The 12,259-nt window shown below is 43.2% G+C and overlaps 1 protein-coding gene across 1 annotated transcript in view; it reads right to left on the bottom strand.

The window, feature by feature from the left end:
- Nucleotides 1-221: 221 nt before the first annotated feature.
- LOC139231492 (potassium/sodium hyperpolarization-activated cyclic nucleotide-gated channel 1-like) overlaps nt 222-12,259 on the bottom strand; it is a 347,416-nt gene continuing 335,378 nt past the window's right edge. Inside the window, exon 8 of the mRNA XM_070862514.1 lies at nt 222-1,234. Coding sequence (XP_070718615.1) covers nt 363-1,234 — 872 coding nt within the window. The 3' untranslated portion in view covers nt 222-362. The remainder of the gene's footprint in view (nt 1,235-12,259) is intronic.

The following is a 12,259-nucleotide window of genomic DNA, read 5'->3' on the forward strand; positions in this document are numbered from 1 at the left end:
ATTTGCATTGTTGTGCACGCAAAGAGATTTTTGTTTCAACAATATTATTGTTCCAGTTGTTGAGTTAATGATACATTGCTCTTATTTTACAAGAGTTTATAAAACAATTCAATATGTCCAAAATCCATGGGGAAGGAAGACTGGTGAATTACTAATTAGAACTCTGAAAATTATGATATATAATCTTTTATTGTCATATTTTACATTCGTTGAGCTGTGCATGTCATGAGGACAGCAGTGTCCAATCTGTCAGAAAAAGGTAACGACTATCCTCATGAACAATTAGGTTAACTTGTAGTACATTGGTGAAGAATATCAGTAACGACGTTAACAAGGTCGGCACAGAACAAAAACCTTTGGGGTCATAAATTAGAGGGAAATCGTGGTCTTCCTTGATCAGTATCTGTATTTAAGACTGTAGATGACTCCCTTTTTGCGGCTGGTGAAGCTACTTGTGGCGCTCGAAGTGGTGGTAGTGCTCCTGAGGACATGTGCCTGAAGAGGGACACTCTTTGAGGAACAGTGCTTCGGATCCCTCCTTGAGGTCCTGCACCTTGCGTTGTGGAGACAGGTGCAGGCACTGCTGCTAATGATTCTCCAGAAGATGGTTGTGGTCGGATAATTAATGGTGTCACCTCATGAGGCAGAGAGGGCTGAGATGCTGAGAGAGGTCTCACTTCTCTGCTCAGGCTGCTCATTTGCAAACCCTGTGTGCTTTTGTTAGAATCACGCCTTTGGGTTGGGCTGTGTGCTTGCTGTTGTTGCATCAAGGATATCTGTGACACATTTGGTGAACCATATTGGAAAGTTCGGCCTGCCAATGGACTCTGAACAGAAGGACTTGAAACTACAGCAGAAAAAGAGCTGGGTGATGGCACCGCTGCCTGTGGGCTAGCTGATGGTGAATTCTGGTTGGTTGCAGTCTGAACCAGCTGGGGTGGTCTTGTGTGTGACTGAGACGATGGCGAATAGGTATTCAAATTTGGTGAAGAAAGCTGCTGAAAATGTAACTGAGCTATATTTGGTGGTTGTGACTGCATAGAAGCTCTGATGACTGAGTTGCCAGAGAAGGGAGGAAATATTCCAAATGATGAGCTAAGGGGTGCTTCCATGAATTGCACCATTTCCCGGTCTTGCTTCACCATCTTTTTGAGAAGTTCAGTCTCTTGGTTATCAAAAACACCAGTGTTCAGATCTCTTTGGACCTTATGTAGAAGGAGTGAGTTCTTCTTTCCTATTAAACAAAACAAAGATAAATGCTGGCATGGTACAATATTGTAAACACATAATTCGACATGCATAATGGTAATTTTGATAAAATAATAGAAGATAACCCTTTAACAACAACATAAAAACATATAAGGGTTATCCACCTATCTTTCCAGATGAACCCTCCTTTATCTGCCTGTATTCCCGGATGTAGTTCAGTCTGGAAAAGTAAAGATGGAACCTTTTACTGACATCTTAAAAATTATATATTACACAAATAGCCACTGTTTTTGATGGTTATTGTGTCGCAACATCCCATAAGTTAATAATGCCTTTTTGGACTGGGTAAAAATCCATATTAGGACATTTTAAAATCTGCTAGGGAATATTTTGACGCTATAACCTTTAAAAAACAGTCAATATTTGTATATTATATAGAAAATAATGGATGGGAATGCATGATAAAGTTACATGCAGTCCCAAACAGTCCATCACCAACCATTTGTTAAATTTATTTTTACAGCATACTACATTGTTTTGATGAAATGCGATAGATTAACTAAGGAGTAGTGGGTGAAAATATTGTCATAATCAGCCGACTACGCAGTTTGGTGCTTGCAATTAAAACAAATGATTCATCATATTGGTGAATGAAAATTACAGCTTTATTCTGATGCATGATTTGAAGCCAGAATAGGGTCATTTTGGAAAAAAAACGCAATTAAAAACAGGTATCTTCAGCATATTGTTGAAGTGCAGTAAATATTTGTTTTGCTCTTTGATTACAGTCACATATCAGCTCTTTAACTATATCAATTCAAATCAGCAAATACCTCACAGAGCAACAATTTCACTACATCGTAATAGAGATCTCCCTATCAACATAGCTCATTAGATAGTGGAGTTCTGTATTACTGCCCGCATGGTGGAAAGCTATGGGAGTAATTTTAAGAAGGACGTGACTGCTGCCAATGAACCGGAAGTAGTTGCACATGCGCAGTTTCAGTGTTTTTGTGGTGGTTCCAATTTGAAAAAAAACTGTTGGGAGAAAGTTTGGAGGTTCATTTTTTTTGCTGAGTGAGGTGGTTTCGTGTGAGTCTCTCTCTTTAGGCCACGGTGTCCTTTGTTTTAGGGGTGAAGGGGGCCATGGGCGGGTGAGGTGAGAGGGAGGGAGGACAACGTGCTTTTCTCTTGCTGAGGAGAAAGTCGACATTATTCCGATGGTTGGAGTAGGAAGCGGCTTTACTCGGTTTCAGTCAGCCAGATAAATTCCCACTGAACCGGCTCCCAGCTTTTTTCCCCCTTTGACCGAGAGAGAAAGGCTCTAAGCCACTGAGCTGCATAGTGAAGGCATCACTTTGATTGACAGCAGAAAACGGAGCGGGGCTGAAATGTCGGGAAAACGGAGCGGGGCTGAAATGTTGGGATACGGAGTGGGGCTGAAATGTTGGGATACGGAGTGGGGCTGAAATGTTGGGATACGGAGTGGGGCTGAAATGTTGGGATACGGAGTGGGGCTGAAATGTCGGGAAAATTGAGCAGGGCTGAAAGGTCAAGAAAATGGAACGGGATGAAATGTCGGGAACAGGGAGTGGGGCAGAAATGTCGGGAACAGGAAGCGGGGCAAGCAGAGACATCATCGAAATTTCTAGATTAACGCGCAGATGCTTCTGCGCAGCTTCCGGTCATTGAAATCAGCTTCCGGTTCATTGGCAGGAGTCACTCCGTTTTAAGAAATTGTGCTCCGAACAAGCAACACTGTGCATTCGTGACAGATTAGGAAAAGGGGCGGTGCAACGAGACCTGGGTGTCATGGTACATCAGTCATTGAAGGTTAGCATGCAGATACAGCAGGCGGTTAAGAAAGCAAATGGCATGTTGGCCTTCATAGCGAGGGGATTTGCGTACAGGGGCAGGGAGGTGTTGCTACAGTTGTACAGGGCCTTGGTGAGGCCACACCTGGAGTATTGTGTACAGTTTTGGTCTCCTAACTTGAGGAAGGACATTCTTGCTATTGAGGGAGTGCAGCGAAGATTCACCAGACTGATTCCCGGGATGGTGGGACTGACCTATCAAGAAAGACTGGATCAACTGGGCTTGTATCCACTGGAGTTCAGAAGAATGAGAAGGGACCTCATAGAAACGTTTAAAATTCTGACGGGTTTAGACAGGTTAGATGCAGGAAGAATGTTCCCAATGTTGGGGAAGTCCAGAACCAGGGGTCACAGTCTAAGGATAAGGGGTAAGCCATTTAGGACCGAGATGAGGAGAAACTTCTTCACCCAGAGAGTGGTGAACCTGTGGAATTCTCTACCACAGAAAGTAGTTGAGGCCAATTCACTAAATATATTCAAAAAGGAGTTAGATGAAGTCCTTACTACTAGGGGGATCAAGGGGTATGGCGAGAAAGCAGGAAGGGGGTACTGAAGTTGCATGTTCAGCCATGAACTCATTGAATGGCGGTGCAGGCTAGAAGGGCTGAATGGCCTACTCCTGCACCTATTTTCTATGTTTCTATGTTTCTATGTATTTGTAAAATTACCCATATACCCTCCTTGCTCGGTCGACTAGAAACATTTTTTTCATGTAATGTGACCTCATTATAGCAGATCATGAGGACTTTGAAGTAGAAGTTGGACCTGGTTGCACCCAGTTTCAGGCAGAAATCGGGGATCAAAAGGACCAATCACGCGGGGTTATGTCCCACACCACAAAAACGGCTGAACTACGTCCAACCCCATATTGGGTCGTGAGATTTTTCAGACCCCCCGACGACCACCAAAAACAGGCATTAGGCCACATGCAGATGTTAATAAGGGGCCTATCGTCTGTCTTTGGACCCCTTCCTGAAACTGGGCTGCTCTGAGGGTGGAGCCAGAACATTTTCCTTTATGTTACACCATGCAGCTTATTTTTATGAGGTGACCATATCCATCTGTCCAGCCTTATTTTAATTGAGAAATCTAGGTTTATGGGCCAAGATGCAGGTGTGAAAAGAGCAGGAGAGAAGAGGAGGTAAATCAGGAGATAGTATTTAGTCACACAAATTTTGATTTTAAAAGATTGTGTGGCATAAATTTTGTCTTGGGCAGCAGGGCAAAACAAGCAAAGGCAAATTGGCAGCCTGCTTTGCATGCCGCCCGATTTCTTTTCCAACGAAGTTGCTGCCAATTGGAAATAAAAATCAGGAGATATGTGGTACTATGTGTAAAATCTGCTTACAAACCCACCTAACGTCAATTCAAATGTTATTCCAAATTTTCAGGTCTATGGGGCAAGTGCAGGGAAGTGGGGATAGTTGGCTCGTTGCAAAGAGTCGGCACAGGCACGATGGGCCAAACGCCCACCTCCTGTGCTGTATGATTCTATGTAAAACTGGCTACCAATTCGCTATCACCTGTTTTACACTATCGCACAAAGTCAAGATCTACCCCACAGTATGTGCTGGCAGGACAATTACCACGTACAAGAGCAGATATTCCCATCAACAAAGTTCACACATGAACATTTAACCTGCTCGCTCTAAATTACTGTGTGGGCTATTTCTACACAGACATTAGTCTGCATGCATATATGTGCATATGAAAATCACAGAGCAACATACCAGATTGATAAATAGACAGATAGATGGATTGGATCATTTCATGAAAATAGCTTGTACAGTACAACTGAAATATTTTACTGTTGTGAAGACCATGCTTTCATGCAGTTATGCAGATCTCTATTTTACAGATTGCTGCAGAATTCGAGTTGCTGTTAAGTCCACATGGCAGTGAAATGGTTAAGACTAGAGGGGAAACTTTCTTGCATCTGTGTCCAAGCACACTGGACGCAGTAAGAACCAGAAAATCAGGCCGGAGGGTATGCACGTATAGGAACCCACACGATTTTCCTTCATTAATTTAAATAGGAGGGAAATTGGGTGGATTCCTTTACAGACATGTGCTCTGACCCAATCGATTTTCCAAATATTTGCTGCACCCAGGGGATCCAGAAAAATCCCCCTTTAGATCTGAACTGCTGATTATGAGAGCTGATCTATATAAATTATTGAACAGATGAGACTGGAAGAAAAATTGACAGACACATACAGCCAGAGAAAGAGACTTTGAACAAATCTTGCATAGGATGATTATTAATAACACAAATTTATAAGAATTTAAGGTTTTTGGGGAACTAAGGCAGCTGTAACTATGGCACAAACCCAAAGAGAGGGGAACAACAAGGTTGATTCTTTTTAACTCTTCAGGGTTTAAACCGTAGTAGTTTAGGGTGGAATTATACTGCACTTTTGCATTGACGTGAAGTAGGTTGAGGTTAGTCTTGATGCAGAAAGTAGCAGTATAATGTGGCTGTCAGGCCATCTGACATCACGTGTACTAAAGCCGAGTGGTGTGAGACCCACCTCCCACAAGGCATCCTCACATTGCTTCAAGTTTGCATTAGCTGCGGTTATAACTCCACTCCTCAGTTTAAAAGTGACTAGATAATCCATTGGATCTCCTGGAAACTTTGCACAGGATGGTTTTAATATTAGGTTTTAATATTAGGTCAAAAGGTTGACACCCCCCACCTCAACACTCTCTTAACATTAAAACCTAACTGCAGAGGGCTACTCATGTTTTGAAACACACATATGTAGAGCACCATAGTTGTAACAGCACAGTACTGATCAGACTGAGATCGGTCTGCAGTATAAAAAGACTGCCGACTGCACATTGCAGCCAGCAGGTATCAATCTCAGGTTGATAGATGCAGTATAACTACAGTCTTAATTTCTTGATTTTAATGAAGCTATGGTAGGTAGATTAAATAGATAAATATAAATAAAACGTGAATGCTGGTAATCTGAAATAAAAACAGAAATTGCCAGAAATATATAGCAGATCAGTCAGCATCTGAAAGAGAACAATAGATTAACAGGTTTTGGATAGGACCCTTTGTAAATTAATTGTACATATTTGTAGCATAATTTTTAACATATCAAATTCTTCAATCAATAAATACATAGAATCTAGAATCTAAGTCTACAAAGAAAATTCATTAAACAGTGATATCAAAGGGTCATTTAATTTTTCTGCAATGGGTTTCACCATCTCTGAGAGCTGTGAACCTTTCTGTGAAAAGACCTGGCAAGAATTTGTCTACACAGTAACCACTCCAGATCAGGGTGTTATCTACAAGCATAATTAAAATGATACACCTACAATAGATTATCAATCATTTGTTTCGCTATTAACAATGATCCAACTGGTTGTCTTACACAACTATAATAACTGTCCATTTAGCTCATATGCTTTGTATTAGCCCAATAAGAGAAATTTGTCAGAGAATTTACAATTTGGACATGCAGTATCACAGTGAAATGGTCAGAACATTTTGTAATTGTGTATGCAATAACTCAATAGACTGAATACTGTAACCACCAAACAGGTATAAACCTGGCTGTATTTTATTAGGGCCCAAAGTGATTACATTATAAGATGGCTGGCTTTTTATAGCTGGGCCACACACACGTGCGCACAGCCCAATGACCTCCGACAGTGGCGCCACCTGGTGACTAGTAAATCCAAGCATACATACATGACAATATCCCCCTTTAGGATATTAGTAACGGTCTTTTTACAAATTGAGATGGTCCAGAGCTTTCCGCTCCCGAGTGAATGTCTCAGTTCAACTCCAGCCTTGGGTGAGCATTCCGAGTCTGTTATGACTGGGGGCTGGGTAGCCGATCTGATAAGAGTGGCAGTGACCACGTCAGGGATTGAAAGTCCAGATTCATTGACTATGTCAGTGATTGAAAGTCCAGATTCATTGATGACAGTGGAATCCTCTGATGACTGAGGGTAGGTTGGTTGGTCACTGATTGTGTCTTCTTCAGACTGTTCCTGTTCATCCGTGTGCTGCAGCTTTATCTGATCGACATGTTTCCTGCATGTCTGCCCATTCTTGAGCTTAACAATAAACACTCTGTTACCATCCTTGGCCGTAACAGTACCGGCGATCCATTTGGGACCTTGACCATAATTCAGTACATACACAGGATCATTGATAGAAATGTCACGTGACACAGTAGCGCGAGCATGATACCCTTGCTGACTTTGACGTCTGTATTGGACATGATTATTCAAGTCAGGATGGACGAGAGAGAGCCTGGTCTTGAGAACTCTCTTCATCAATAGTTCAGCAGGGGAGACCCTGGTAAGCAATGGGCTCTTGTCCTGTAACTAAGCAATATGCGTGACAAGCGAGTTTGCAGTGAACCTTGAATTACACGTTTCATACTCTGCTTGATGGTTTGGACAGCACGCTCTGCTTGTCCATTCGATGCGGGTTTGAATGGTGCTGACCTCACATGTTTGATATCATAGAGTTTCATGAACTCTTTAAAAACCATACTGGTGAAGCAAGATCCATTGTCGCTTACAACGCTGTCAGGCAGACCATGAGTAGCAAACATGACACGAAGGCTCTCAATGGTAGCTGTGGATGTGCTGGATGACATGAATGTACACTCTATCTGCTTGGAATAAGCATCCACCACAACTAAGAACATCTTTCCCAGGAAGGGACCTGCAAAGTCGATGTGGATCCTGGACCATGGTTTAAACGGCCACGACCACAGACTCAGCAGCGATCCCGCTGGTGCTTTACTAAGCTGCATGCAAGTGTTGCACTGATGCACACATGATTGATCAGAGTCAATTCCAGGCCACCATACATGAGACTTGGCAATGGGTTTCATCATGACAATACCGGGATGCGTGCTATGTAGATCATGCACAAATTTCTCTCTCCCTTTCTTGGGCATAACAACACGATTACCCCACAGTATACAATCTGATTGAATGGATAGTTCCTCTTTGCAACGGATGTAAGGTTTGGTCTCCTCACATATTTGCTTGGGTATGGCAGACCAATCACCACTAAGGATACAACGTTTCACAACCGATAATATCGGGTCCCGGCTAATCCAGGTCTTAACTTATTGGGCCATGACAGGGGTTCCTTCATTTTCAAAAGCATCATGATTAACAGTAGATCTGTCGGTTGGGCGTTTCCATCTCTGGTGTGGACAATGGCAGACGGCTCAATGCATCGGCACAATTCTCAGTGCCAGGTCTATGCCAAATGACATAATCATAGGCAGATAATGTCAACGCCGACCTCTGGATGCAGGACGATACATTGGTATTGATACCTTTGTTTTCCGAAAACAATGAAATGAGTGGCTTGTGATCTGTTTCCAGTTCAAACCGAAGACCAACAAGTACTGATGCATCTTTTTAACCCCATACACACAGGCTAATGCTTCTTTCTCTACTATGCTGTAGGCTCTTTCTGCCTTTGACAAACTTTTTGAAGCATATGCAACAGGTTATAATGTGCCCAACTCATTAGCTTGTTGGAGCACGCAACCAACTCTATATGTGGAAGCATCACAGGTCAATACTAGACGCTTACAAAGATCATAATGTACCAGCAGCTTGTTAGAGCAAAGCAGATTAGTAGCTTTCTCAATAGCTCTACCTTGAGACGCATCCCAAACCCAGTTGTCGCCTTTTCTGAGCAGCATGTACAGTGGCTCTAATAAGGTGCTCAATCTAGGTAAGAAATTACCGAAGTAGTTGAGTAGACCAAAGAACGAACGCAGCTCCATCACATTCTGAGGCTTGGGTACATTTTTGGTAGCCTTGGTTTTCGAGTCCATAGGCCGAATATTGTCAGCAGCAATTTTCCTCCCCAGGAATTCTACTTCCAGTGCCATGAAGACGCACTTCGAGCATTTCAGTCTGAGTCCCACTTTGTCCAGACGAGGTAGAACCTCTTCCAGGTTGTTCAGATGTTCGGCGGAGTCATGACCTGTGACCAGTATGTCATCTTGGAACATGACGGTTCTGGGGACGGATTTTAGTAGACTCTCCATGTTCCTCTGAAATATGGCTGCAGCTGAGTGAATTCCAAAAGGGCACCTGTTGTAGGTAAACAGCCCTTTATGAGTGTTGATGCACGTAAGTTTCTTTGACGTGTCGACCAGCTCCTGTGTCATGTAGGCCGACGTCAGATCCAGTTTTGTGAACGACTTCCCCCTGGCGAGCATTGCAACAGGTCATTAGCCTTCGGTAACAGGTATTGAATCTGTTTTGAAACTCGGTTGATTGCAATCTTGTAGTCTCCACAAATCCTGACAGTGCCATCACTTTTCAACACGGGAACAATGGGGCTGGCCCATTCGTTAAATTCGACTGGTGATATGATCACTTCACGCTGGAATCTGTCCAGTTCGATTTCGCCCTTATCTCTCATCATGTACGGAACTGCCCGAGCTTTATGTCGAGGAACCAACCAGAGAGCTGGCCATCCGAGACTGGGTGATGTGTAATGAGAAGGGACTAATTAGCAATCTTGTTGTGCGAGGCCCCTTGGGGAAGAGTGACCATACTATGGTAGAATTCCTTATTAAGATGGAGAGTGACAAAGATAATTCGGAAACTAGGGTCCTGAACTTAAGGAAAGGTAACTTCGACGGTATGAGGCGTAAATTGGCTAGAATAGACTGGCAAAGGATACTTAAATGGTTGACGGTGGATAAGCAATGGAAAACATTTAAAGATCATATGGATGAACCTCAGCAATTGTGCATTCCTGTCTGGAGTAAAAATAAAACAGGGAAGGTGGCTCAACCATGGCTAACAAGGGAAATTAAGGAGTGTTAAAGCCAAGGAAGAGGCATATAAATTGGCTAAAAAAAGCAACAAACCTGAGGACTGGGAGAAATTTTGAATTCAACAGAGGAGGACTAAGGGTTTAATTAAGAGGAGGAAAATAGAGTACGAGAGGAAGCTAGCAGGGAACATGAAAACTGACTGCAAAAGCTTCGATAAATATGTGAAGAGAAAAAGATTAGTGAAGACAAATGTAGGTCCCTTGCTGTCGAATTCAGGTGAATTTATAATGGAGAACAAAGAAATGGCAGACCAATTGAGCCAATACTTCGGTTCTGTCTTCACGAAGGAAAACACAAATAACCTTCCTAATGTACTAGGGGAAAGTGGGTCGAGTGAGAAGGAGGAACTGAAGGATATCCTTATTCGCCGGGAAATTTTGTTAGGGAAATTGATGGGATTGAAGGCCGATAAATCGCCGGGGACTGATAGTCTGCATCCCACAGTACTTAAGGAAGTGGCCCTAGAAATAGTGGATGCATTGGTGATCATTTTCCAACAGTCTATCGACTCTGGATCAGTTCATGTGGACTGGAGGGTAGCTAATGTAACACCACTTTTTAAAAAAGGAGGGAGAGAAAATGGGAAATTATAGACCGATTAGCCTGACATCATTAGTGGGGAAAATGTTGGAATCAATCATTAAGGATTAAATAGCAGCGCATTTGGAAAGCAGAGACAGGATCGGACCAAGTCAGCATGGATTTATGAAAGGGAAATCATGCTTGACCAAACTTCTGGAATTTTTTGAGGATGTACCTATCAGAGTGGACAAGGGAGAACCAGTGGATATGGTATATTTGGACTTTCAAAAGGCTTTTGACAAGGTCCCGCACAAGAGATTGATGTGCAAAATCAAAGCGCATGGTATTGGGGGTAATCTACTGACGTGGACAGAGAACTGATTGGCAGACAGGAAGCAGAGAGTCGGGATAAACGAGTCCTTTTCAGAATGGCAGGCAGTGACTAGTGCAGTGCCGCAGGGCTCAGTGCTGGGACCCCAGCTCTTTACAATATACATTAACGATTTAGATGAAGGAATTGAGTGTAATATCTCCAAGTTTGCGGATGACACTAAACTGCGTGGCGGTGTGAGCTGTGAGGAGGACGCTAAGAGGCTGCAGGGTGACTTGGATAGGTTAAGTGAGTGGGCAAATGCATGGCAGATGCAGTATAATGTGGATAAATGTGAGGTTATCCATTTTGGGGGCAAAAACACGAAGTTAGAATATTATCTGAATGGCGGCAGATTAGGAAAAGGGGAGGTGCAACGAGACCTGGATGTCATAGTTCATCAGTCACTGAAAGTGGGCATGCAGGTACAGCAGGTGGTGAAGAAGGCAAATGGTATGTTGGCCTTCATAGCTAGGGGATTTGAGTATAGCAGCAGGGAGGTCTTACTGCAGTTGTACAGAGCCTTAGTGAGGCCTCACCTGGAATATTGTGTTCAGTTGTTCTCTCCTAATTTGAGGAAGGACGTTCTTGCTATTGAGAGAGTGCAGCGAAGGTTCACCAGACTGATTCCAGGGATGGCTGGACTGTCATATGACGAGAGACTGGATCAACCAGGCCTTTATTCACTGGAGTTTAGAAGGCTGAGAGGGAATCTCACAGAAACGTATAAGATTCTGACAGGACTGGACTCGTTATATGTGAGAAGAATGTTCCCGATGTTGGGGAAGTCCAGAACCAGGGGGCATAGTCGAAGGATCAGCGGTAGGCCATTTAGGACAGAGATGAGGAGAAACTTCTTCACTCAGAGAGTTGTTAACCTGTGGAATTCCCTACCGCAGAGAGTTGTTAATGCCAGTTCATTGGATATATTCAAGAGGGAGTTAGATATGGCCCTTACGGTTAAAGGGATCAAGGGATATGGAGAAAAAGCAGGAAGGGGGTACTGAAGGAATGATCAGCTATGATCTTATTGAATGGCGGTGCAGGCTCGAAGGGCCAAATGGCCTACTCCTGCACCTATTTTCTATGTTTCTATGTTTCTATGTTTACGATGGACGGGTCTTGCATCCGAGTCGACGTGGATCTGCACCTTGGCTCCCGTGAAATTGCTGATGCCTGGTTCAAACAGCGAGGGGAACTTGCTGAGCACTTGAGCAGATGGAGTATCTTTCTCCGATGGCAATGCTTTGATCTCGTTCCAGTTCCATTTGATTTTTTCTATCCATTTCCTGCCGAACAGCCTTGGACCATTGCCTGGAACAATCCATAACGGTAAATCGTGAACTGCACCATCATACGACACCTTGATTACTGCACTGCCAATCACCGTTATGAGTTCTTTAGTGTACTTACGCAACTTGGCATTGACT

Source organism: Pristiophorus japonicus, chromosome 2 (genome assembly GCF_044704955.1).
Source record: "Pristiophorus japonicus isolate sPriJap1 chromosome 2, sPriJap1.hap1, whole genome shotgun sequence".
NCBI lineage: Eukaryota > Metazoa > Chordata > Chondrichthyes > Pristiophoridae > Pristiophorus > Pristiophorus japonicus.